This window comes from Vanellus vanellus (genome assembly GCF_965231255.1).
Source record: "Vanellus vanellus genome assembly, chromosome: 16".
Taxonomy (NCBI): domain Eukaryota; kingdom Metazoa; phylum Chordata; class Aves; order Charadriiformes; family Charadriidae; genus Vanellus; species Vanellus vanellus.
In genome coordinates this window covers 2,287,161-2,313,352 of record NC_138921.1, presented here as the reverse complement: position 1 = coordinate 2,313,352, position 26,192 = coordinate 2,287,161, and the positions used below count along the sequence as shown (strand labels likewise).

The window sequence follows — 26,192 nt, the reverse complement described above, 5'->3', positions numbered from 1 at the left end:
ACTGTTCCACCCATGGGACACCCATGGGACACCCACTTATGTCACTCAATCCATAGGACACCTACCTGTGCCACACCACCCTTAGGATGCCCACCCACATCACGTCACCCATGAGACACCCCCATATGCCACACCACCCACTCTACCCCACCAATGGGACACCCACCAGTGCCACACCACCCTTGGGACACCCACCCATGCCATATCACCCACGGGACACCCACCAGCGCCACACCACCCATGGGATGCCCACCCTTGTTGGGACACCCATGGGACACCCACGCACACTGTGCCACCCGTGGGACACCCACCTATGTCACACCACCCGTGGGACACCCACCCACGTCACACCAGCCATGGGACACCCACCTGTGTCACACCAGCCATGGGACACCTGCCCATGTCACACCACCCTTGGGACATCTACCTATTTCAGGCCACCCATGGGACACCCACACACACTGTGCCACCCGTGGGACACCCACCCACGTCATGTCACCCGTGGGACACCCATCTATGTCACACCACCCCTGGGACACACACACACACACACACACACCCCCACACCCACACACCCCCGTGCCACGCAGGTACTGCAGGACCCTCCGCAGCCCCCCGGGGTGCGGGCCGGGTGGGGTGACGCCGGCTGGGGGCACACACGCGGGGTGGCAGCGTGGCGGGGTGACGTCACACACGCTGTCACCCGTGATGTCACTCCATCACGCTCACACCGCACGGGCAGCGTGTAACGCCAGGCACAGCGCGGGGGACCCCGCAGGACACCCGGCCTGGCCCGCCGCGCCCCTCGCATGTGACGTGGGGACACGTCACCCTGGTGACGTCACGCGCAGCTCGCGCTGACACTTGCTGCAGCGTGACGTCAGGCCGCCGCACCACACGCGGCGCACCGCCGGCCCTCGAGCACCGCCGTCATGTGAAGCCCCCGGCGCCATTTGCTGGCGCGTGACGTCAGGAGCGACCCCGCGCACGGCATGACGCCAGGCGATGACATCACGCCGCAGAAGCCCCACCCCCCCGCTCCGCCCCCCGCTCCGAACGGCTCTTGCGCGACGGTCCCTAACGGCCTCGGACCGTACCATCGCGCTGCGCGGCGGGGGGGGTCAGTATCACCCCGCGCCGCGGGAGAACCGCCCTCCCGAGCGGCGACCGCCTCGGCGCGGGGAGGCTGCGGTTCTTCTCGGAGGACGGGGACCGGCGGAGGGGCGGAGCGGGGCGAGGTGCCGGTGCGCGGCCACCCGTCGGTCCGCCCCCTTCCCCCCCCCGCCGCCATTGTGGTACGGCCCGCCGGGGCCGGGCGGCGCATGCGCAGTGCGGGGCGGCGGCGGCGGCCGGACGTTGGGAGCGCGGAGGAGGAAGGCGAGAAAATGGCGTCGACGGGTGAGCGGGGCCGGGGGGTGGGGGCAGGGGCGGTTCGGGGCTTCCGCCGCGGCGGGGGTGGCTGAAGCCGGCCCGATTTCTTGCACTGGTGTCCGTCAGATCCTGGGGCTGGGCTGAGGGGAGCGGGGCGGCGGGGCAGCGTCTCGGGGCCGGGCCGCGGCCCTGTCACGGTGAGGCGCCGGGCCTGGGCCCCCTCCCTTCTCCCAGCGCTGGGGCTTCGGGGCCGGCCTGGCCCTCACCCAGCCCCGGTTCCCCCAGCACCGCTGTCCCCGAGGTGGGGGGGCGGGAGCCTCCGGTACCTCCCCGGGGCGGCAATGCCCAGATTCTCTCTTCTAGATATTCGTTAATATATTATTGTTTACAATAGTGGATCTTTGGTGCTTCCAACCCGGGAAGATTCTTTGAGTTACGCTCTTTCAGGAGATCGCTGTCCTCACTGAAAGCTTCCTCCATATCTCCGGCCTTTCTTTGGCTCTTCAGGGAGGTTTCTGGGGGCAAATGTGATTTCTTTGAATAAAACCAGTGAAGCATCATAGAAGGAGATGTGCTTTTCCACGAGAGCTCCAGCTGGATGCGAATAGGTCAAAACTGAGACTTACCGACCCTGGCAACGTCACGTTTCGAGTAGTTTTAAAGCCCAGCAGCCGAAGGTCGGACCTTTCCATAAAGGAAAATAAGCCACAGAGTGTGAGGGAATATGACTAATATCACCTTGGAGAGTTTGTTGGTTTTTTGTTTTTTTTTTTTTTTAAAAAGTTGCTAAAGAAACATGTGCCAATGGGATTGTCAAAATGGGGTTTAAAAATACAGCTGTCTTTCCGCCTAATACATGGAAATGTTCTTCCGTGGGAGCTGCTATTTTCGGCTGCGCTATTGTGCTCTTGAGCCTCGTGAAATAGAAGGATGAAGATTAATTTCCCCCTGGAAATAAAGGCTCGGAGATGGTTTTAACTAAATGAACCGTAATATTTTTTTAACGCTATTGCCTTAATCTAAATTCAAGCAAATTAAAAGAGAGGGATTACCAGTGACAAATTGCAAGTTCAACACCTGGATTTAAATTCCTGCAAAGGGGGAAATGTCCTGTGTTGGTAGGACTGGAGGAAGGCTTCAAGAAGGGATGCGTGATGGGTGTTTAATTAAAGACCTTGTGCATAGCTTGAGGGCCCTGCGGCTCTTGGGGAGGATGGGGGGTTGCTGGGAGGGGTCTACCAGCAAGGGATGAAGGTTTGGGAGGTGTGTGCTCAGCAGCCTGACCATTTTTGGCCAGCCTGGAGGACTGCCATTAACCCAACAGGGTGCGGAAAATGAGAGTTAACCGAGTATGGAGGTTTTGATGGCTGGAGAGTAAACAGGCATGGAAAAGAGGAGGCCAGGGTGGAGGAGGGTGTACAGTGAGATGCGGGAGAAGATGGAAGAGATGAGGTTTAGATTAGATAACGGGAAGAAATTGTTGACTGTGAGGGCAGTGAGCCTGGGCGCAGGTTGCCCGGAGAAGCTGTGGCTGCCCCATCCCTGGAGGTGTTCAAGGCGAGGTTGGACGGGGCTGGGAGCAACCTGGGCTGGGGGGAGGTGTCCCTGCCCAGGGCAGGGGGGTGGAACAAGGTGATCTTTAAGGTTCCTTCCAAACTAAAGCATTCTATGAGTCTATGGAGGGGTGTTGGTATGAGGAGGCAGTGGGAGAGGGAAAATGGATGAAGGGAGAATGGGCATTAAATGTTTTTTAAGACCGTTAATGCCCGTTCATGGCAGAGCTTAGAGCCACGTGTAGACTGAAACAACAACAACAAAAAAAGAGCAGCAACCTTGAATTTAACAAGCTAGATTTTTCAATATTAAACATGACAACCTGTAAGGGAAGCAGGAGAGGTGCCAGAGTAGTTTAACAACTTGTGCGGTGCGTCTCAGGAGTGTGGAAGGCTTTGGATAGCAGTTCAGCGTCTTTTTATTGTGCGTGGTACTTCACTCATCTTCTTGGTGTACTCGTGCTGATTCCTGTGCTCTGGTGCAAGGTCGAAGTAATTAATACGTGCCAAAAATCACTACTGGAGTCACGGCACTTCCTCTCCTTGTCCATCAACACGTACCCCAGGGTCTGACCTCCGGCATCAGCGGAGGGAAGTGCAGAGGAAGAAAAGCTGTAAGCTCACGTAGAGGGGTTAGGATGAGGAGGAGAGGAAAGCTTTATGAATCTGTGGCCACAAGAAACAGGAGGTTCTGGTGTATGAAAATAGTGTTTTCAAAGTTATTCGTGGTCCTCCATCACCTTCAGTTGCAAACAGCGTGATAAATGCATTAAAGCCATCCTTACAGCCTGGGGATAACTGAAGCCTGTAGGAAGTCATCAGCTGGGTTCCTCAAATCCGTAATCTTCAGTTTTCTAACCGAGATGAGCGTACGCCGAGGTGCAGTCGTGACAGAAACACCGAAACCCCTTCCTGCACAGGACTGTTTGGCTCTGCCTGAGAAAAGCTCTAATACCGTCCAGCCTCTGCCTCCAGCTCAGTTAGATGCCGTGGCCTGAGCGGCAGATGCAAGCAAGGTCTGGTCTCCTTCCTGATCTCTGTCCTCGGGACTTTAGTGGCCCCGGGAGAGCTGGAATCTGGCTGGCAAGGTCCAGCCTAAGCAATGAATTCATCATTTGCTCTAGAAGTTTGGATGGGAACTGGAGTTGCTTGGTGACTTTGAGGGAAGGCGTAGATTTAGGAGTTGTAATCATGTCAAATATAGCCTTGTAATTGCCATGTGGATGCATTTTCCGTTCCCACCGGCAAACCAGTTCAGCGTAGATTTTTCTGCTTGGATTTTCAGGGTGTCGGTTCTCCTCTAAATCAGGCTATTGGCGTGGATGAGGGCTTTGGGGAAGGAATTACTGCCAGCTGCCTGTCTCAGATGCTGCTAGGGGACGAGTGTTAGAACTTTGCAGCCATTTGTGTCCTTGAAAGTTCGATAGAAAGAGGGAGAGTGAAGTGTGGTGGTTTTTACAGACCAGAAAATTTGTAACCTGGCCCTTTGAAACCCGGGCGGGGGGGGGTTGTGAGTGTCAGCCCCAGCGTTTCCTTTGTTCCAAAACAAAACACCCTCCTGCCAGCCCCCTTGGGTGTCATCCAAGGTGGCAGTTAAATTAAAGTGGGGTCATTTGAGATCAAAGTTGCTGTGGCAAACAGCAGTAACAATGAAGGGAAGAGGGGTTTTGTTTCCTTCAAAAAGACTTGCAAAAGTGCATTTACCTTACACTCTTTTGAAACTGGATTTCCAGCGGTTTATGGCAGTTCTTTCAAGCTGCAGGAGGAAATTCCAGCTGCTGTGCTCTTACACTGTTAATTTTGTTAAGCCTTTGTCAACCTTTTCCCCCCCCCCCCTTTTTTTTCCCTTTCCTTGCAGATTATAGTACCTATAGCCAAGCTGCAGCTCAGCAGGGGTAAGTAGCATTATGGTCTTATCCTCTCTGTTTTAAAAAGATGTAGTATAAGTATGTAATAATTGCGGTTTAGTCTTAAGTCAGGTATGTTTGCAAATACGATGGTTTTCCTTCAGCTTTTAGATTTTTGTATTGCTGTAGTGTTTCAGCAGAAATCATTTGGATACGTGAAAGTTGTCTTGTGATACGTGTGTTGCACAGGTCAGAAATACGGGGATGCATTATAAATGTCTTTAAATTCGTTTTACAGCTACAGCGCGTATGCACCTCAGCCAGCTCAAGGATATGCACAGACCACCCAGGTAAAACACGGGATGGATTTATAATTGCTTCTGAATCACATGTCTTCCAGTAAACGACATGGGGCTCTGCGAGCCACGAAAAACGCTGAGCGGCAACGTCAGAATCTGTCATTGAACATTCTCTTGTAGCTTCTCATGCAGCCTGAACTGCTTTCTTAAGGTGAAAACAACCCGAAGGTCAAGGAGCCTCAACAGTCGCCCTCTTTGTTAATATACCTGAGCCTAAGGTGGTTGTTGTCGAGAGGGTTGTAAAAGCCTAATTCTCGGTGTATGTTTGATACCACCACCTTGGTGTGTGTTTTACTCAGCAGCGTAGGAGAGAAAACCCTAAAAAGTAAAAGCTGGGGAAATTGCCATTTGTGAGATTGCAGCAGTTAGGCAACGGAGGAGGAGGGAATAGATTTTTTTCAAGGAGGTATTGTTGCTAAAACTATTAATACTCTCAGTTGGTTAGATCTTTAAGAGATGAATTAAACCATGCTTATTTTTAATCCTTAGAATACAAATTACTAAGACCACATTTGTATACACACTCCAATATTTTCAAAGATAAACTTTTGTCCTTAAAAACCGGTGTAGGTTAACTTTCCCCCACCTCTCCAGAGAGGTTTTTGAAGGGAAAATCCCGCTGCCCAAGTGGATGTCTCTATTACGGAGATGAAAACCACCACCGTGTCGTGTTGGAGCAGTACGGAGCAGCTTCAGATCGGTTTATTCTGGTTATGGCAGCAGCTTGGCTTTGGTGCTGCAGGGTTGAGCCGGAGCAGCCTTCCCCTGCCCGCTCAGCCTCCCTCTGCCTGCTGCTGCCTGCGCTAGCCAGTCCGAGGCAGGTGAGGCTGCGTGAATACTGCGCTTGCTTGTTCCTGCGGCAGGGTAAGAAGGCTCTTTGTGAAAAAGATCAGTGTTACAGGGGGAGCACAGGTTCAGTCTTGGCCTTTGGGTCAGCTTAAAGGAGGGTGATGGTAATTTTTATTTTGAATAAGTATTTTGAGACCGACCGATTGCAAGAACTGCTACCAAATGCGCAAGGTTATACGGAAGGACAAGTGTAAGCAGACTGGCAAGTGTGAGAACGGGCGGCCTCAACAACATCCTCTCGTGTGAGACTAAAACGACGAACCAACTAAACTCAGCTGTAGGCAAATAGCCGGGGGGGGGGTTGCAGCGTTTCCTGCCTCTTGATGTAGTGAGCTTCCACAGACAGTGACACATTCCATCTGGTCATGGCGCTTCTGCTCTTGGTTAAGATCTGTGGGTTGAGTTCAGGGAGACCGGCTCGCGAGTAACACACACTTAGATCCCAAAAGGCGTTTAAGTTCCAGGCTCCCACAGGAGTCAGTAAATCCCTTTGAGAATCTGGACGTTAAGGCTATCTTCATGTCACTTCTTGAGCTGTAACTTGAGTTTTATCCTAAATCAAACTGCTGGCTGCCCAAAGCTGTCGGTGCCTAGAGTTTGAGCCGGCTGCTCCGTGGCACAGGGCTGAGGTAGCTCTTTAGCTGGTAAAACTGTAGGACCAGCCACCCCGCGCTGCTGATCAGATCGCCACGGCTGAGGAGTTGCTTTGCAGTCCTGTCTTCAGGATTGAGCCAGGCGATGGGCAGAAGTGGTCCTTTAGTGACAGTCTGGGCTTGAAAATGTGCTCTGGGTAAGGTGCGAGTTGAGAGCTGATCTCTCGCTGAATGGAAAGGCACTGGGACGGGAGTAGCTGTAACCGGGATAGTTTGGTGATGGCAAGACCTTAGATGCTCCCACTGATCCTGTCCTCGGGCGCCTACATAAGCTCCGATTTTTCAAACTGTGGGCCGGTGGACATGAAGAATGTTCAGAATAACTTCATTGAAAGCTTAAATAGGTTTTTTCTCATGAATGCTAAAGCAGTTTCACGTTGACTTGTTTTACTTCGTGCAGTTCTGCCCTCTGAGTAGTCCCACTCCCCGTGTTTCATGTTAGCCCTCAGGAGGTACCTGTGAGGGTTGATGGGTGCCCAGGCAATTACGAAGCGCTGGATGCTTTCATGTTTTGCTTTACGTAAAGCAGAGGTGTGTTGTGAAAACGTAAGAGGCTGTCCCTCCGGCCCTGGCATTGAAAAACTGCCTTTGTAACCTCATTACAGACCTGAACTGAAATTTGCAGTAGCGCCCAAACTTTCACAGTAGCTGTGGCTTGACTCTGATTGCTTTCAGTACCTCAGACTCTCGGTCTGTGTATATCACCAAAACAGTTTGCGTGGATCTCTGCCACGCCTGTGAGTCGCTTCTGTTTATGAATTAAATTTGTATCGTCTTTGGAGCAGACGTACGGGCAGAGTTACGGAACCTACGGACAACCCACTGACGTCAGCTACACACAGCCCCAGACGACTGCGACGTACGGGCAGACTGCGTATGCAACGTCCTACGGGCAGCCTCCTACCGGTAAGAGCCCCCGTGCCTGCAAGGCTCGACGTGTCCTGGGGAGAGCGTTGAGCTCAAGTGAGCTTTGGGGAGCTCCAGCTTCAAACCGTACTGAATTCCTCTGGGCAGCTCTGATGTGGAAAGGGCTTCCTTCCTCGAGAGCCTTCCTTCAGCAAAGGGTGGTGTAAAATGATGTGAAGATGCGGGTGGGCTGAGAAATAATAAACAAACGTGCCTGTTTAACTTTTCAAGGAGTGTTTTTGGGTGCCGGTTCATGCTGCGGAACTAAGCACGGCTGCAGAGTGTACTTACTGTGCTTAGAGCAAAGCAAACGCGAGCTGCGCTCCCTGGGAGTGCGTACTCTGACTGCTCTTGAGAGCCGGTGTCCTCAGCACTTCGGTTGCCTGAAAATCACATCCGTGGAAGTACCGTATGCCTGTCCTGATAGCGTACCCTCGACTTTTTGCCTTGTGCTTCCCACAGTAGAAGGGACCAGTACAGGTTTGACTATCCTGCTCGCTCTCGTGTGGAAAATACTGTCTTATCCTGTCTAAACTTGTGATGTTAACCCTTTAGGTGTCAGTCGGTTTTAGTGCTAAAAACATCCAACATCAGAGCGCGCGCGCACAGTGTCAGTAAGAATTTGTTAGGCTGCAGTGCTGTCTGCCATCTCCACAGCTCTGTAAGGTCTCCACGTGGCGAACTTTATGCATAAAAGTTCCCAAACGCTAATGACAGCTGTGCCGAGCCGTTTCAGGCAAATCTAACCCCTTTGTCCAACCGTTTCCTAAAGGGTAAACAGCACGGTTAGACACCTGCGGGCATCCTGATCGCCACCTTTGCGTGTTCCGTGTCGTTGGTGGATTTCCAGTGCAGATGCGTACCTCACGCGTTCGTTAAAGCGCTGTAAACTATTCCAGCGTGTGCTCTTTGAACTGGGGTTTTCTACGAACGGGTGTCTTAATGTCCGAAAGAAACTATTGAGTTTTCAATTCTGGTGTATTATCTGGTATATCATTCAATTCTGGTATATTTGCACTGAGTATTCAGGAGACTTTGAAAAAGAAACTGGATTTTCCTCCAAGTAATGCCCTGAGTGCCATTTTCTGCAGATTCATCCTTTGCTATAAGGGACATCGTAAATGTCTATTAGAGTGGGACCTTTCTTAAATACTTCCCAAAGCAAGGCAATACCAGAGCAGACAGGCAGTGAGGTGTATGGCCACAGAAACCTTTTGGGAATGCTTCACAAGGAAGAGGTGGAGAGAAAATGTTATCCTATAGTGTGTCCACTTATATGGCATTTAAAATATTGAACGTCTCGACACGGATGAGGAAAATTTCTGCCTGGGAGTTAGCACACGTGCTGCAGAATGAGAGCCAGTACCCTTTAGCCAGCGCCGCTGCGGGTTATCTACAGGGGTTTTTCCCTTTATTTTAAAAGTATATGGACATAAACTGGCAGCAAAAGGATTTGCGGACTTCCAAAATTCCTTTCTTTGAAATGTTTGAGTCCTTTAATCCTTACTACAGGCTCCAGTCCTGCGGGGGTCACAGGAAGCTGCACTTTTTATGTGTTTGTTTGTCCCTTAAGAATATATTTGCTGGAGGAATAATAATAATAATAATATTAGGCATCTTTTCTGCACGGATTTTTTTTTTAGGCAAAAAGCTTCATTTTCTTTTCGTCAGAGAAAAAAAAAAAGAAAACAGGAAGTGGTCAAGCAAAAAATCGTATCAGACCTTCACGTACGATTTGCCTCGATCCGCGTAGCATTGGTCTGTGGCAGAACTGTTGATGTTATTCTCCAGGCAGAGTGCCAGCTTGTATTTATTCTTCCTACACCTGCCTCTCCTTGAGGAGCCGGAGCTGTGCAAATGAGACTGATAGTGCTTAAAGCCTGTCTCCCTCTCTCGGTCTCTGCCTTTTGTACTAAATAAAGCCTGGGGTGTTGCCTGGGGCGTACATCTTTACGCCCTGAGAGACGTGCAGTTTTTACGGTTGAATCTCAATTTATTTTTCCTAGGCATCGCCTCTTCGTAGCAGAGGAACGTCTGCAATTACTTAAAAGAAGAGTGCCTTTTTTTGACTTAACAGCCTATTTTTTGAAGTGAAATGGCCGTTGTGGTCAGGAAAATTCAAATCCTCTGCAGATACGCCCTCTCGGGACTCTGCAGGAACAGCAGAGATTGTTCCTCTGCATCGCTTCAAGGCTGTTTTAGCCTGCCTGGCGACCTTTCCGTCCCAATTATTCTTCCATCCAGCCTTGCAGTGACTCCTGGGCTGCCCGAAGTGAGAGTTACTGCCAGGGTTGCGCTTCTTCCCTCCCCATGGCTGTAGGAAAAGGTGTCTTGGAGTCGCCCCGTTGGTTTATTACAGAGAAGAGGCTCCCTGGATGTCCAGCTCGCTGGACGCCGACTGGATTAGGGGATTAATCGGCACCGTCGGATCTGTGGTCACAGTTTGCTCCTTAATCACTGCGGTGTATAAGCGTGAATTACAAGAGTAAATAAAGAGCTACGTCTGTTATGCTTAATGGCTTTCTAATAAATGTCATTTGGGGGCAAAAATATAATTTAGGATGCCCAGGTAGGAATCTCCTTTAAGTAGCTAAGTGGAAATTACTCTCTAATGACAGCCAGCCCCCACTTTTCTTTTTACCTGGGAAATTTAAGGTTATATATGTTTTATTTTGATGTATTCAGAATGTGAAATGAACACGCCGGTAGCTCTCTTGGCTACCACAATAATCTGTTATACGGAAATGGAGCAGAGAGAGGGTAACCTCTGCATCCCCTTCTCCAGACCCTCACTGGTAGAAGGTCTGCACGCCAAACAGGAGCCAGCTCTCTTGGGGCACGCAGACCCCCTGCGTAGCTTTTAATGCTGCTTGCATCAGAGTGAAGCCTCCGAAAACTGCTGCTAGCTGACGTGAAGCCTGCTTATTTCGGAATAAATCTCTTCGAATCTAGTCTTTTCAGTTGACGTTCTCTGAGGACCAAATCCTGAAAGATTCCCCTCCACCTGAAGAATTCCTAGATTTCCATAAGGGTTTTGCTTGCAGACTTGGATACTTTGAGAGGAAACTGAGCCACATAACTATACATCTTAAGCAGGTTATCAAAGTTCTTTCGTTACCTTTTTCTTACAGTAGCTGTTCTGCAGGCTCACCGTTTATCTTACTAACTGGTGGGGAGAGGAGAGAGAAGTGATATAATGCAGATGCCCCCCTCAAAAATACTGCTCTTGAGGATTTTCGGAGTACCTAAACTAAGCTGTCGAAAGGAAAATTTAGACCAGTGGGATGTTAAATCACTGCCTTTTCTTTCTTTGGTACAAACCCTTCCTGCTGAGCACACTTGCACAAGGGAAATGCTCCATCTAGACCTGAAGCATTACAATTCAGGATATTTTTTTCTCTCCTCCGTTTTTTCCGACTGTGCAGAGCCCTAGGTGTTAGCAAACCTGCTCACTCGCTTGATTGGAGAGGTTAGTGCTGACAGAGAAAGGGGACCCAGATGTGGGAGGCCCACCCCATGGCTCTGAGGCACGAGAGCAGCCCAGGGCAAGGCTGTGGCTTCAGCAGCGCTTACTGCACGCTGTACTTAGGCAAAGAATAGGCTTTTTTAGTATGTGGTCAGGCTTCGGCCAGTTCAAATAAGGATTCCTTTAACTTCTGGTGGCAGTGCTCTCTGTGGGAATGCTGTGGTGGCTCATGTTTAAGCGTTTGGACTGTTGAAATTTGTCCGAGGCTCTAAAAATCATCCTCGTTTTACCCTGTTCGGCATCATCCCGTTCACCCTGCTCAGAACAGGACTTTGCTTTTCAGAGAAGCTCTCGGGGGGAAAAAGGAATAATGACGAGGAAAACTTGATTTCCTATTGATTTCTGCAAGTTTCCTCCTGGAAACTCTGCTAAGGCACATAGAAAATATGGAGGTGATTGGTGACAGCCAGCATGGCTTCACCAAGGGCAAGTCATGCCTGACAAATTTGGTGGCCTTCTACAAAGGGGTTACAGCAGCAGTTGACAAAGGAGGAGCAACTGATGTCATCTGTGCATTGTGCAAAGCGTTTGACACCGTCCCACACGATATCCTGGTCTCTAAATTGGAGAGACATGGATTCGACAAATGGACCACTCAGTGGATAAAAAACTGGCTGGATAGTCGCCCTCAAAGAGTTGCGGTCAACGGCTTGATGTCCAAGTGGAGAGCAGTGACAAGTGGTGTTCCTCAGGGGTCAGTACTGGGACCTGTACTGTTCAACATCTTTATTGGCGACATGGACAGTGGGATGGAGCGCGCCCTCATCAGGTTTGCCGATGACATCGAGCTGTGTGCGAGGTAGACACGCTGGAGGGGAGGGATGCCATCCAGAGGGACCTGGACAGGCTGGAGAGGTGGGCCCGTGCCAACCTCCTGTAGTTCAACACGGACAAGTGCAAGGTCTCACACCTGGGTCGGGGCAATCCCAAGCACAACTCCAGGCTGGGCAGGGAATGGCTGGAGAGCAGCCCCGAGGAGAAGGACCTGGAGGTGCTGATTGATGAGAAGCTCAACGTGAGCCATCAATGTGCGATCGCAGCCCAGAAGGCCAACCGTATCTTGGGCTGCATCAGAAGAAGTGTGGCCAGCAGGTCAAGGGAGGTGATTCTGCCCCTCCACTCCACTCTCGTGAGACCCCACCTGGAGTACTGCATCCAGCTCTGGAGTCCCCAACAGAAGGACATGGACCTGCTGGAGCACGTCCAGAGGAGAGCCACGAGGATGATCTGAGGGCTGGAGCACCTCTCCTGTGAGGAGAGGCTGAAAGAGTTGGGGCTGTTCAGCCTGGAGAAGAGAAAAGAAGGCTCAGGGGAGATCTTATTGCGGCCTTCCAGTCCCTAAAGGGGGCCTACAGGAGAGCTGGGGAGGGACTTTTTACTGGGGCAGGTAGTGATAGGATGAGGGGGAATTGCTTCTAACTGAAAGAGGGCAGGTTTAGATTAAACATTAGGAAGAAGTTTTTCCCTTTGAGGGTGGTGAGGCACTGGAACAGGTTGCCCAGAGAGGTTGTTGAGGGCCCATCCCTGGAGGTGTTCAAGGCCAGGCTGGATGTGGCCTTGGGCAACCTGGGCTGGTGGGAGGTGTCCCTGCCTATGGCAGGGGGGTTGGAACTCGATGATCTTCAAGGTCCTTTCCAACCTAAACCATTCTGTGATTCTATGATTCTAAGTTATTTCCTGGTGGGAGACCAGCTTACTCTCTGGCTTTCGTGTTTCCAGGTTGCCAGCCCGCGCCGTTCAGCGGGAGGGTGGTGGTGTGGCAAGCGTGGAGGGCCAAGGGCAAGGAGGAAGGGGGCTTGTGGGAGCAGGCAGGGGCTTTTGGGCTGGCTGTTGCAGGTGACGAGCGTGGACAGGATCGTGTCGCCTTCATCAGGATCCTCAAGCTAACCAGAAAACTCAAGCACGTCGCTCGGGACAGAAAGCTGAAGTGTGGTTTTTTTACCTAATGTTCTTTGCGAACTTCCTCTTCTCGGTTCTCTTCCTTTTTACTCGCTGATTCAGCCAGCCATCGGGAAGGATCCTGATTTTGTAGTGGTGACAGCGAGATGTGGAAGTGCTGCGGCGCTTCGGGAAGGCACGCTATATTCTGCTGGAAGTACATTTGCTTTGCAAATTAAGGAATTGAAATAAAAAACTACAGCACGGTTTGCCCCAAACGCCGTACAATTAGAAGGAAGAGTATGTCACAAGTGTCGTATGTTTATTAAAAATAAGAAGTGATGGAGAAGCCGTTATCTTAATTGATGCAATTAAAGTCGCATCAATAAGACTGAGACCAGTTGGCTGCTCTTCGGCAATCGATGTTTTATATTTTTAGTAAGTCAGCTTTTGCTAACAAAATTTTTAATTGATACTTTTTCATGTAAGGCTCTGTTGCAAAATTTGCAAACCTGCTCGTGAGGTTCTTAACTATAAAAAGCCCCCGTGTCCGCGCCGGGTTTACAGTTCACCTCTGTGTGACCAGCCAGACGGTCGGCTAAATTATACAGCAGTGGGGCTGCTGGAAAGACCAATTTAAATGGAGCTGGTTTGGGATCTTGGATGTTCTTGTAAAATTGTTCAGAAATGAATGTATGAGCTCTAAGCGTTTTCCCTAAACCAAACTGAAATTCTAAGAAAAGGAAAGGTACACCAAACCCATCAGGAACTACCTTGTGTCTTTTGACCTTTCTCTTAAGTTAAAGCAAATGTAAAGTGCTTTTCTTTTGTTTCCAGGATTACTGATTTAAAATAAGGCTTCATAAATGGCTCAAAAAGCCTTGTCAAGTCAGGCTGGTGCCATTTTGTGCTTTTATTTTTCAAAAAAGCTGAAAGGACAGGACCGTACCTCTTAAATCCACTGGATTTCTTTTACTTTAGGGCTAAGAGGAGCTTTGTTTCGTCTTCCTGCGTTCAGAAGAAGCTGCGTGCCTCAGCTTGCCCTGTGTGCGCATTTATTACATTAGCCGTGAGCTTCGGTAGCTATAAACAAACAGCCTTTGGATGCTGATGGAATTGTGGCTTCCAGAAAGCTCCTCGGAGTGTGGTTTTTGGATGGTGAGGGTAGAGACGGGGCTGTAGGCTGAGGTTTTCCAGGGCAGAGGGTTTCTCTGAGGAACGGGAAGGGACGGTGTGGGTTAGTTTATAATTTTCAGGTGATGATGTGATATTTTTCGCAGTGGTAAAATTGGTGCTGTACCCCGAGGTCTGATAAACCGTCAGCAGAAGCGCAGTAGTCTGAAACGTTACGAGGAATCTGATGAGGCTGTCGTCTGTTCTAGGTTATACCGCCCCGACTGCTCCCCCAGCGTACAGTCAGCCCGTCCAGGGGTACGGCACAGCCACCTACGATACCAACACCGCTACGGTTACCACCACCCAGGCTTCCTACGCAGCACCGTCTGCTTACGGCACCCAGCCCGCCTACCCGGCCTACGGGCAGCAGCCAGCAGCATCCGCTCCCGCAAGGTAACCTCTGGTTCCTCTCTTCCTCCCAGGACTGGGTTTGCTCACCCAGCACGCCACCAACTGAACTGGGTCCCACTGGTTTTGCTTAAACCTTTCCTCTGCCTCGTGTGCTTGAGCTTTGCTCTTGCTGCGTCCCATCCCATCTCATTTCGGGGACAGGGGAAGCAGCGTAGGAAGGTTCTGCTCCAGCGCAGTGAGTCAGCACTGTTACTGGGAGATGCGGAGAGTAACCAAGCAGCAAAAATGAGCTCTTGACTCACGATGTAGAACAGAAAACGGACCAGTCTGATATGATCTTGAGTCACAGGGTCAGGCAGGATACTGTTACGTACTGCGACTTCTGGAGTGGCTGCACACACTGAAGACAATTTCCTTTTTAAATCTCTTGTGTCTGGGCACTGGCAATAGTATATTGAGTTTAATTGTTTGCTCAGGACATGAAAGTTTTACAATACATAATGGAAACTTGTTTAGTAGTGAGTAAAAACCGCTTTATTCGTTTACCTCATGTTTGTAGCAACCACTCCAGTAAGGAAAGGCGGAGCCTGGCACAGCTCTGTCTGTGTCTGACAGATTACAGTTTAAATATGAATGCTGACATCATTTGAAATCATTTTTTCCCAGCTTGTACAGCAAAAGTAGCTTAACTCTTCTTACTCTGCTCTGATAAACACGTAGAGATTATAAACAGTATGGGACAAATATAAAAGAAGGGGACATGCAAATCACGTGCAAAGGGTTCTCTTTATTTTCAGGCCTTGAGAGTTAATACTAAACAGAGAATCATAGAATGGTTTGGGTTGGAAGGGACCTTTAAAGGTCATCCAGTCCAACCTCCAACATCCTTTCCCTTTCATCGGGTAACTTACGTGGGGCAATATCTGCTCGCACTGGATTCTAAACCAAACAATGGTGCATTTAAGTGACAGCGTTTCTGACTGGTTTTGAGCTTATTGGTTTCGGGCGTTGTACAAAACCAGCTTGAGCGGAGGGGCGGTGCTGCTGCCCGCTCTCCTGCCCGTTTCACGTCCTCCACTCAATTCTAGAGCCAAAGCCTAAATCCCTCGCCTTCGGTTTCATAACGCGGCTGGTGAACAGCAGCTGTAGCACTACTCTGCGCTCTCTGTTCGGGATGTTGCTCGGGCCTTTCCCGATGGCCGGGGAGTGTGCAAATACCCAGTCAGCAGCTGCTAAAATGTTTATAGTGTTTAATGAGCTTGTATCAGCTGCTGCCAGAGCGACGGCCCCCGACGCGGTGCCAGTTTGTAACTCTACCCCAAAGAAATAGGTAGTGCCGTTCTGTCCCGGGAGGGATCCGAGCACTGCTACCAGAGGTGGGGGTTTGCACCAAAATGTTTCCTTCTTGTTCGATATTGCCCCGTAGACCCCAGGATGGCAGCAAACCAGCAGAGACCAGCCAGCCGCAATCCAGTACGACGGGCTACAGCCAACCCAGCCTTGGCTATGGACAGAGCAACTACAGCTATCCTCAGGTGCCTGCCAGCTACCCAATGCAGCCGGTCACCGCGCCTCCCTCCTATCCTCCTACCAGGTAACTCTCCCGGCAGGCTGCGCCTCAGCAGGCAGCTGGCGTGGCAACTTCCAGCTTAGCTTGGGGCAAAAAGAGGGTTTTTCTCAAGGGATTTGAAACAAAAAAGAGGTTTGGTGTCCTGGGAGGAGGGAGGTACAGTTCTTTTGGGAGATCTCCTCGTCATAGAGAAGATGCGGCTGTGACCGAGTGCCTAAGTGTCTCTGCGTACTCTGTTATTATCCATCAGCTGAAAATATTTTAGCGCCAAGGCAGAGAGGGACACTGTGACCTGCGTTGCACTGATTTTTGCCCTGGCACTTCTGCCTCTTTCTGGAGGTGTGAATAAATTATGAACAGTCGCCTGGATTTTGCCTTGAGCAGGTTTATTTTGCCTCCTGCCGCCAGACTGGCCTCCATAGGATGACTTCACCTTTTTAAACGGGTTTACGACAAGTACATATGGCTTATAATTGCATTACCTTCTAGCGCGAGCCACTTCTGCGGCCCTAATGCCCGTTGCCAGGGAATTGGCTCATCGTTTCGTCTTTCCAATGCTTTTGTCTTCCAGCTATTCCTCCACGCAGCCGAGCAGTTACGATCAGAGCACTTACTCCCAGCAGAGCACCTACGGGCAACAGAGCACCTATGGACAACAGACTAGCTATGGCCAGCAAAGCAGCTACGGGCAGCAGCCGCCGCCGACCAGTTACCCGCCCCCGACGGGATCCTACAGCCAGGCTCCGAGCCAGTACAGCCAGCAGAGCAGCAGCTACGGCCAACAGAGTGAGTGCGCTCAGCAGAGCCGCCTGGTTGTGGAGGAAAGGGTCGGTCTGCCTTGCTTTTGCGGGGTGGGCTGTCTCTGAAGGAGGTTTGGCGTTACTTCGGGTCTAAAGCTTGCAGCTGTGTTTGGAGGGAGAGGGTGCTGCAGGCTGGGTTTCGCCCGTTCTTGCCCGGTGCGGTGGCGAATCGCGATACTCCCCTCAGCGTGGCGAAGGTGAAGAGGGAGTTGAGGAAAAAAAAAAAAAAAAAAAAAAACAACCCAAAAGCACAAAGTAACTGCTGTGGTTGGAGCGGGCAAGACTCGGTGTGAACGATTCCGTTTGGGCAGGGGTCGGACCGGTAGGGCCTGACGTCAAACTTGATTCTGCAAACGGAAAGCGACGCATCTCTCCTTAAATTAATGCTGCTGCTGTAAGTGCTGGAGCAAACAGTTGTGGTAGAATGATAGTATCGTCTAGGTTGGAAGGGACCTTGAAGATCATCAAGTCCAACCGTTAACCTAACACTCCCCAAACCACCACTAAGCCACATCCCTCAGCACCACGTCTGCCCGGCTTTTAAATAGCTCCAGGGATGGTGACTCCACCACGTCCCTGGGCAGCCTGTGCCAATGTTCGATAACCCTTTCGGTGAAGAAATTTTTCCTAACATCCATCCTAAACCTCTCCTGGCGCAACTTGAGGCCATTTCCTCTTGTCCTGTCACTTGTCATGATTACGTTCTGGTGCTGAAGGCAGGTAAAAGGGCTTAAAAAGGGGACAGGCAGCTTCCCCCCACTCTTGTCTGCAGCTCCCTAACGTTTTTGTTACAAACTTCCTCAGGTTCATTCCGTCAGGACCATCCCAGCAGCATGAATGTATACGGACAGGAATCCGGAGGCTTTTCAGGCCCAGGAGAGAACCGGAATATGAGCGGCCCTGATAACCGGGGCAGGGGAAGAGGGGGATATGATCGCGGAGGCATGAGCAGAGGTGGGCGGGGAGGAGGACGCGGTGGAATGGGGTAAGAGCAAATCTTTTCTCCTTTTATCTAATTCTGTTTTACCCGTAGGATTTGCAATGAAAAGAAGGGACTGAAAGGTTGACATTCCCAACGGTACTTCCATGGAGAACATCTCCGTAGCACCATTGCTTCTAATCCATGGAAATATTATCTGAGGGGAAATAGGAGCAGGATCTGTTGGTTTTTTTTCTGTCCTGCAGCTGGTTGGGCTCCGGGGCGGGGGGGAATTAGGGGTATTGCTCAACCTGGAACTTTCAGCTCCCTTCGTGGTCGCGCAGAGGCAAAATCCTCTGTGGGGTTTAACAGTAACTCCGGATCGAACACACACAAACCTTCCGCCAGGTCCAGGAGTCACTCCCTGTGCCTCGGTAGTGGGGAATCTTGAGAGTTCAGGTATGTACAAGGCAGAAGCCTCGTGTCAGCCCCGTGTTCCGCCATCAGCCTCTTCACCTTAGCGCTAGCACTCGGAGCTACGGCCGTAAGCATATGCCTGGGGCAGATCGCTGCTGTCGAAGCCATGACTCTGAGTGGCCAGAACACTTAGAGCTTGGTTGGAGCGTGAAGAAAGAACCCGAGAAAGTAAAGAGATCTGGTTCGGCTCCCGGGACCGCTCCCCCTCGGAGCTTTTCAGGTGGTCTAAATCAGTTTGGCCATTTTAACTGATGGCAAAATCTGGTTTGGTAAACCTATGCCTTCAGCTCAGCGGTGTGTCTCCCTGTCTGTGACGTTTGTTTGGCTAGCGGCGAGGAAGGAGGAACTTTAGTCCCCAAGGCTCCTAAGAGAAGGAAGGTGTAGCTTTGTGTGTGTTCCATCCCTTCGCACCGTCGTTCAGAGCTATGCAGAATGTCCCGAGGTGCACACTGGAGACGTGGCGTGGGGATGCGCAGTGCCAAGCTCCCGGACTTGGCGGGGCAGCCGGAATCGCAGCTTCTCCTCGAGAGGCGACTCCTTAAAGGTGTTTCACAACCTGGTGGCAACCAGAGTTTGGCGACCGATAGTCCCATTCTGCATAGCTCTGTCGATTTGAATTGAAGTGGCATGAAATCTTTATCGGAGAAATACAACCACCGGTGTATGGAAGAAAAAGACCGGTTTGTGTTGGAACACAACTGGCTTGAATTGGCTCGAGTGGAACAGAGTTCCGTGGTTCTGCATAAAGATTTCACCCATGATGTATTTATCTCTAATGGTTTAAAGTAGATGTAGACACTTGAAACGTCTATCATCACATCTTCAAATTTCTAGCCCCTTCGGAGCTTCTCATGCAAAAGATTTGTCGTCTGTCTCTCGGTTTCACCCCCTAATCCAAGTTTAAATTGCGTAACGTAGCGATTTCCGCCTGACTAGAGCATTACGAAGGGTCCCCTGCTTTATGGACGTAGACTTTCTGCTGTCCATAGAAAAGGTGGCCTTCCTAGGAACGCCAAGGGGCAGGTAGGGGAACTCGGCCCTTCTTATCATGCTGTGGTGATGGATTTCAGTGTCTCCGGCAGGTAAGGAGCTCGATGTTATTAACGTGCCCTTTTTCATTGCCTCAATTATTTGATATTTTCATTGGCTGTTAAACATGGAAACTTTTTAACATGCTTTGTCGCATTTATATGCTACAGGTTACAAAGTGAGAGCCTTGTATACACTTCAGTACTTAAAAAGTACCCGTACTCAGTACTCAGCCGGCAGCATAATGAAAAGTGGGACTAGACACGGTGTCCATATGGAGAGGAAAAATATACATAGAATATTTTTAACCAAATGTATTCATTGTATAAATGGAATCCTTCTGTAACTTTGGTAACTGCATACTTGTTGTTTGGTAATAAAACCAGAGGAGGTATACTACTTTAGAATTGTGTAACGTTAACAAGTGTAAACGTATATGTTTAAAAAAAAAAAAAAAAAAAAAAAAAGAGAGACATTACGTTAAATGGTGTGTACTTTAACGAAAGGAGGCAAAGCTGCATGCAACAGCTTGAAACTGTGTATTGACGACTTTTTTCTTTCCAGTATTAGAGGTGCAATACTTGCTAGAAAATAGGCGGTGCTCTCCCTCCTCTGCTCCTCTCCTTCCAAACAGCTTTCCGTCTCTCCAAAACGAGCGAGAAACATCAAAATAATCCTTTTCAGGTGGCATTTGCCTAATTAACCGGCGCTTAGCAAGCAGTCTTTAGCTGAACGCTTCAGCCAAAGCTTTCGACGAAAGCTGCGGCCCTCGGTTGGCGTTGGCGCCTGCCGCAATCTGCCGTTCTCGGTCCGTGTCCACAAAGCTGCACCCCAGGCCTTCGAGCCCCCGCTGTATTCTGTAAGTTCTCCCTCCGCAGAGACTTGTTAAATTCAGTAGTCACCCGAATGTATGGCTTTATAGCGAGGTTTCGAGCGGAAATGTCGTCTGAACTGTGTTGTAGGTATCGCGTATGGTTGTCTCCTACCTTTTTGAACTGTTAAATGTCAGGGACCCCCGGGCTCGTTTTCGCTCTCCTCCTGCGAGAGGCTGAGGGTGCACCTTTATGGACACACAAGAGGGGAGGGAGTTGACCAGCGAACGACCTCACGATTTCTCCCAAGCAAAATTTACAACGCTCGAAAACGTGGTGTGTTTTTGGTTGGTTGGTTGGTTGGTTGGTTGGTTGGTTTTTTTTTTTGGCCAAGTATTGCACTGATAATACCCCGTACAAATTAATGCAAGGGTACCGACAGCAAAAGTGGTGTCTAAAACCAGACAAGCGAGGTTGCGTATATGTAAAGGAAATTTGAGCGAGCTGCCCTGAAGAAAGGCATAGTGCCGAGATGAGAGAGAGAGAGACAGATGCATTGTTTGGAGATGTTTAGCCAGTGCCCTTCTTCCCAGTGAGCCGCAGAGGCTCAGAGCGGTACTGGCTTTGTAAAGGGAAAGGCCTTCATTTCTTCGTTTATCCCCCCAGCAGCGCTGGAGAGCGAGGTGGCTTCAATAAGCCTGGTGGTAAGTTTTTGAGCATTACAATGGATAGTGTTAAAAAAAAAAAAAAAAATTGCAGTCAGTTTTTAGAACAAAGTGTAATTTTTATTAGTTTAAGTGGTTTAAAATGACATATGCAACGAGACTGTAAATGGGTACTGCCGGCGATGCCTTAGGGGTATGCGGTTACAGGACACAGGGTAACGTGGAAAGAATTGAGCGACCACTTCTGTAATTTGGGGAAAATAAATGGTTTGGATTTAATAAATTTTCTTTTTTTTTTTTTTTTTTTTTTGTAAAGTAACTTTTTTATTAACGAATGTAAAACCGATTGGCCTGGTAAAGCATTAACCAAAAAAAAAAAAAAAAAACCACCCCCCAAAAAAAAAAAAAACAAACCCAAAACCAAACCCCCAAAAAAGCAAGCGTTATAGTGGTTAATGGTTTTGAAAAGCTGCTAAAAATAGCGAACCGATCGCCAAGTAAAAGGTGCATTGCTGCTGTTTGGGCAATGCGGGTCAATTTGAGTTTAACCAGCGCCATCGAACGGTGGTTATAAGTAGATAGTGTTGTGTGTGTCGGTTCTTCAGCCTGCAAGGCGTGCACTAACACGGCTTCTTATGATTCTTTCCCGACTGGCAGGACACATGGAAGAAGGACCGGACCTTGATTTAGGTAATTGCCAATAAATCCTGTGACTTCTCCGCCGCAGCCACGGGAGACGCGGCCCCACGGCGCGTCCTCACGCAGGGGCAGGAGGACCCTCCGCCGTTTGCAGTCCCTTTCCGGTCATTTCATTTTATTTCTCGATTCCTGTTCCATCGCAACGGCCGGACTGGTGGAAAACCGCACGTGTTTGGGAGATGCTTATTCTTCTCGGCGGGAGCTCGGGGCCGGGGAGGGGCTTTTGGGGGAGCTGCTCTGCAGCTCTGGTTCAGTAGAAAGCCCTTTTCAGGCAGCCTTAGCCTGGAGCTCCTACGCGCTTGGTCCAGCAGCCTCCTCTTATGCCACCTCTGGCTTTTTCCTTCCTGTTGCACAGGCGTGTCTGGAAGTTATGCGTCAGCCTTCCAAGATCGGCACGTTGCTGCGGAAAAGGGGGATAATTAGCGTGGTGAAGGGGGGGTGGTGGATGTCCATGTGTGGGAAGCCCAAAGCACGGGAAGGTTTCCCTCACCATCTCGAACTTCTGCCATTAGAACCGAGCGGTTTAACCCCACGGTTCTCCTGGCTCTGGGTGGGTGTGGGTGTGCGGAGAAGCAGCCGGGCCGGCTCTGCAGCGGGGCTGGAGGAGAAGGAGGAGGAGGTGGTGGAGCATCTCTGCTCTCAACGCCTGGGTTTTCAGGTCACTTCATAAATACGCTCATTGAGAGCGAAGCTGCAGCTGGCTGAGGGGATGACGCGATGAAACGTACTCCGTTATGTGGCGTGGCTGCCGTTCCTCTCCCTGCAGTGACCCCGTGAATTATCTCCTAGGCCCACCTGTGGACCTCGATGAGGACTCGGACAACAGTTCAGTTTATGTGCAGGGACTCAATGATAATGTGACCCTGGAGGATCTGGCAGACTTCTTCAAACAGTGCGGTGTTGTCAAGGTGAGAAGGAACCCGTGAGCGCAGCTCGGCCTCCAGCTGGTGGGGCAGGAGGGGAAGGGATTGCCCACCTCCTCCCCGGCCTGCGCGGCGCTCCTCTCCACGTCGCCCTTTGGTGCCAGGAGCTGGCGGGTCTCTGCCTGCGTGGGCAGTAGGGTGACCATGGCCTGGTGGTAACCCGTAGCTGCAGCTGGGTTCTCGCGCTGCCAGGCGCAGGCGGGAGAGGGTTCCACCAGTTCCAAACCAGTTTTGGGCTGGTTCCTCCCCAGGTTTGGGTTGTCTGGGCAGTAGCTGCCACCCGTGGTAAGCTGGAGGGGCCCTTTTTTCCACCACGGAGTTGCCAAGCGGCAAGTTGTTTCAAGCGGAAAGCAGACCAGAGTAAATCCCTGCTCGGCTTACGGGGGGAGATGTGACATGAGGTGACGTTTTGCTGTCCTGCCAGATGAACAAGAGGACCGGGCAACCTATGATAAACCTCTACATTGACAAAGAAACCGGCAAACCCAAAGGAGATGCCACGGTATCTTACGACGACCCGTCTACCGCCAAAACGGCCGTCGAGTGGTTCGATGGTGAGTAGGTGGGGCGTGCGTTGGGATGGAATCGCTTTGCTCTCCATTTCAGAGCTGAATTCTTGTCCGACCGAAGTCGGCACTTCCCTCCCCGGTGCGTGGAGGATCAGAGTCCTATCGCCAGCTCTGGGCGATCGAGCTTTTGCCTAAGAAGTTCCTGGTTTTACCTGGAACAGATAAGCGTGGTGCCGGGGCTGCGGTTGTCCGTAGTTGCCCAGGCTTCTGCCACCTGCTGTAGAATCACAGAATCATCGAATCGCTGAGGTTGGAAGGGACGTTTAAGATCATCGAGTCCAACCATCAACCTAACACTGCCAAACCCACCACTAACCCATGTCCCTCAGCACCGCGTCTGCCCGGCTTTTAAATGCCTCCAGGGATGGCAACTCCACCGCTGTTCCAATGCTCAACAACCCTTTTGGTGAAGAACTTTTTCCCAATATCCATCCTAAACCTCCCCTGGAGCAACTTGAGGCCATTTCCTCTCCTATCGCTTGTTCCTTGGGAGAAGAGACCGACTCCCACCTCGCTACACCCTCCTTTCAGGGAACCGGAGAGAGCGATGAGGTCTCCCCTCGGCCTCCTTTCCTATCCATCTCCTGTAGACACCTCTGATAGATGCGGTGTCTCCCGAAGCGGGGCTTTATCGCGCTCCCACGGGTGGAATTTTGCCCTTTCTGCTGTCTTTGACACGTGGGTAAATTTTTCCCTGCCATTAACGACCGGGCGCAGTTGTACGTGACGCCGGGGCGCGGTGAGCGATGGATGCCGGCAAACGCAAAAGCGATGTTCTCGCCCTTGTACCCCTCCTAGGGAAGGATTTCCAGGGCAGCAAGCTCAAAGTCACCCTGGCGCGGAAGAAGGGCCCCATGAACAGCATGCGAGGTGGGATGCCCCCCCGGGAGCAGCGGGGAATGCCGCCCCCGCTCCGCGGAGGTAACATCTGGCTCCGGCGAAGGGCTCGGCCAGGGGTGCCGAGCTTCTCCCTGTCCCCCAGCCGTGGGCAACCTCTCCTGGGATTCACGGAGCCTTCCTTGCAGGTCCGGGAGGACCTGGTGGCCCAGGGGGACCTGGCGGCCCCGGCGGTCCCATGGGCCGGATGGGAGGCAGAGGTGGAGACAGGGGTGGCTTCTCCTCCAGAGGACCGCGGGGATCCAGGGGAAACCCCTCCGGCGGGAGCGTCCAACACCGAGCCGGCGACTGGCAGTGTCCCAATCCGTAAGTGTCCCCCGCTTGCCCGCCTCTTCCAGCAGCTCCGCCTGGCACCTCCGTGGTCACTCCCATGTGGTGACAACAGCCTCAGAGCACTGAGGCGGCTCTTTTGTCCAAGGTGCTGGCTGGGATAAATGGGCTTTTCCCAAAATTACTTGCTGGGCCTTCCGAGGAAATTCCTTTCTCCCGTTGCTGCCTGGGGGGGCCGTGGCTGGACCAGCAGCTTGGGCAACTTGCTCCACGTCCTGCTTGTCCACCTTTTGTGTCTCCTCTCCATGTGCTCTCCTGCAAAGGGCCAGGGCTGCGCTTCCCAGTGTTATCCGGCCAGGAATGCCTTCCCAGTCTTTGCTAACCAGTGTTTTTACCCAGGGGATGTGGAAACCAGAACTTCGCCTGGAGAACGGAATGCAACCAGTGCAAGGCTCCGAAACCAGAAGGGTTTCTTCCACCCCCTTTCCCCCCTCCAGGTACGTGTGGGGAAGCCTTCGCAGCGGGGCTGGAGGCACCCACTTCCCGGGAAGCGGCTCTCTCCCACACTTCCCAGCTCTTCCCAAGCTTCCTTGGGGCTGTTTTCAGTACCTCTGTTCCCCAAAGCACTGCTTCCACCTCATTAGGCAGCGTCCTCTTAACGAGACCCATCTCTCCTGGCCCTGGGGGAGAAGCTGAGGTGTTGCTTCCCCTCAGCGTTCCCAACAGCTCCGGGACCTTCTCCCGTTTTTGGGGCCGGAGCTGGACGTGGCGGGTTCAGCGGGGCAGGGTTTGGCAGGCCGGAGGAGCCGGGTCTCCCCTGGCATCGCTCTGAGGATCTTCTCCTCTCCCCCAGGAGGAGACCGCGGTAGAGGTGGCCCCGGGGGGATGAGAGGAGGCCGAGGAGGTGGCCTCATGGACCGCGGGGGACCCGGTGGCATGTTCAGAGGTGGCCGCGGTGGAGACAGAGGGGGATTCAGAGGAGGCCGGGGAATGGATCGAGGTGGCTACGGAGGAGGCGGACGGCGAGGAGGAGGAGGAGGAGGAGGACCCGGGGGTCCCCCGGGGCCCCTGATGGAGCCGATGGGAGGAGGAGGCAGAGGCGGGCGGCGCGGAGGACCAGGAAAGATGGACAAGTACGTACGGAGAGCGGGTGAGGGGGACGGGGAACCCTGAAGGGTGAGACAGAGGCACCTCGGTCACCAGGGAGAGGGGACGGGGTGGCACTGGGGTGGCACTGAGGCCCCACACCTTCCCCTGGGTGACCAGGTTGGGTTTGAGTGACAGGATGATGGGTGTGAGTGGGTGATGGGGTGAGGGGGGGATGATGGGAGCGAAGCGGTGACAAGGTGACGGCGTGATGGGGACCAGGGGGTGATGGGAGGAGGGGGTGATGGGGACAAGGGGGTGACGGGGTCATGGGGTGAGGGGGTGGCAGGGTGAGGACCATTCCCCATGACAGGGGGGTGATGGGGTGATGGGGATGAGGGGGTGACAGGGTCATGGGGTGAGGGGGTGGTGGGGTGAGGACCCTTCCCCATGACAGGGGGGGACACTGTCACCAACCCGTCCTCTCCCTCGCTGGCAGGGGTGAGCACCGCCAGGAGCGCAGAGACCGGCCCTACTAGAGACGGACCCCCGCCAGAGCTGCATTTACTACCAGATTTATTTTTTAAACCAGGAAGGAAAAAAAAAAAAAAAAAAAAAAAGAAAGAAAAGAAAAAAAAAAAAAAGAAGAAAAAACGTTTTAAATTTATAATTCCATATTTATAATGTTGGCCACAACATTATGATTATTCCTTGTCTGTACTTTAGTATTTTTCACCGTTTGTGGAGAAACATTAAAACCAAGTTCAACGGTAGCGTGCCGAGTTATCTTGTTGGTTTTTTTTTTAATCCCCCCCCCTCCTCTCTTTTAAAAAAAAAAGCGGTTGTTTAACAAAAAAAAACTAAACACCCCCCCCCGACCTCGTCGTTCCCCCCCCCCCCGTTATCGTGAGCATGCTGTGCGCAACCCCCCTCGGGGGGGCGGCGACGAACTGTAACGCTGTTAATGGTTGTGATGGTTATGTTTTTTGGTTGTTTTTTTTTTTTTT

General features: G+C 51.5%; 1 protein-coding gene across 3 annotated transcripts; it reads left to right on the top strand.

Moving 5' to 3' along the window:
* Window positions 1-1,322: 1,322 nt before the first annotated feature.
* On the top strand, window positions 1,323-25,958 carry EWSR1 (EWS RNA binding protein 1; the record flags this gene model as incomplete). 3 transcript variants are annotated; one of them, XM_082491888.1, is made up of 17 exons in its annotated part: window positions 1,323-1,398; window positions 4,783-4,819; window positions 5,070-5,121; window positions 7,418-7,538; window positions 14,325-14,511; window positions 15,896-16,063; window positions 16,611-16,825; window positions 17,644-17,824; window positions 20,746-20,780; window positions 21,399-21,431; window positions 22,230-22,348; window positions 22,788-22,917; window positions 23,731-23,853; window positions 23,958-24,135; window positions 24,499-24,596; window positions 24,953-25,232; window positions 25,685-25,958. In XM_082491888.1, the coding sequence occupies 17 exons, from the start codon at window positions 1,323-1,325 to the stop codon at window positions 25,722-25,724; spliced, it is 2,073 nt and encodes a 690-aa protein (XP_082348014.1). In that variant the 3' UTR covers window positions 25,725-25,958. The 3 variants fall into 3 exon arrangements, with proteins under 3 accessions (XP_082348014.1, XP_082348013.1, XP_082348015.1); XM_082491887.1 differs by having other exon boundaries at window positions 7,415-7,538; XM_082491889.1 differs by lacking the exons at window positions 20,746-20,780; window positions 21,399-21,431; window positions 22,230-22,348; ... (4 more) ...; window positions 24,953-25,232; window positions 25,685-25,958 and adding an exon at window positions 19,435-19,660.
* Window positions 25,959-26,192: the final 234 nt, after the last annotated feature.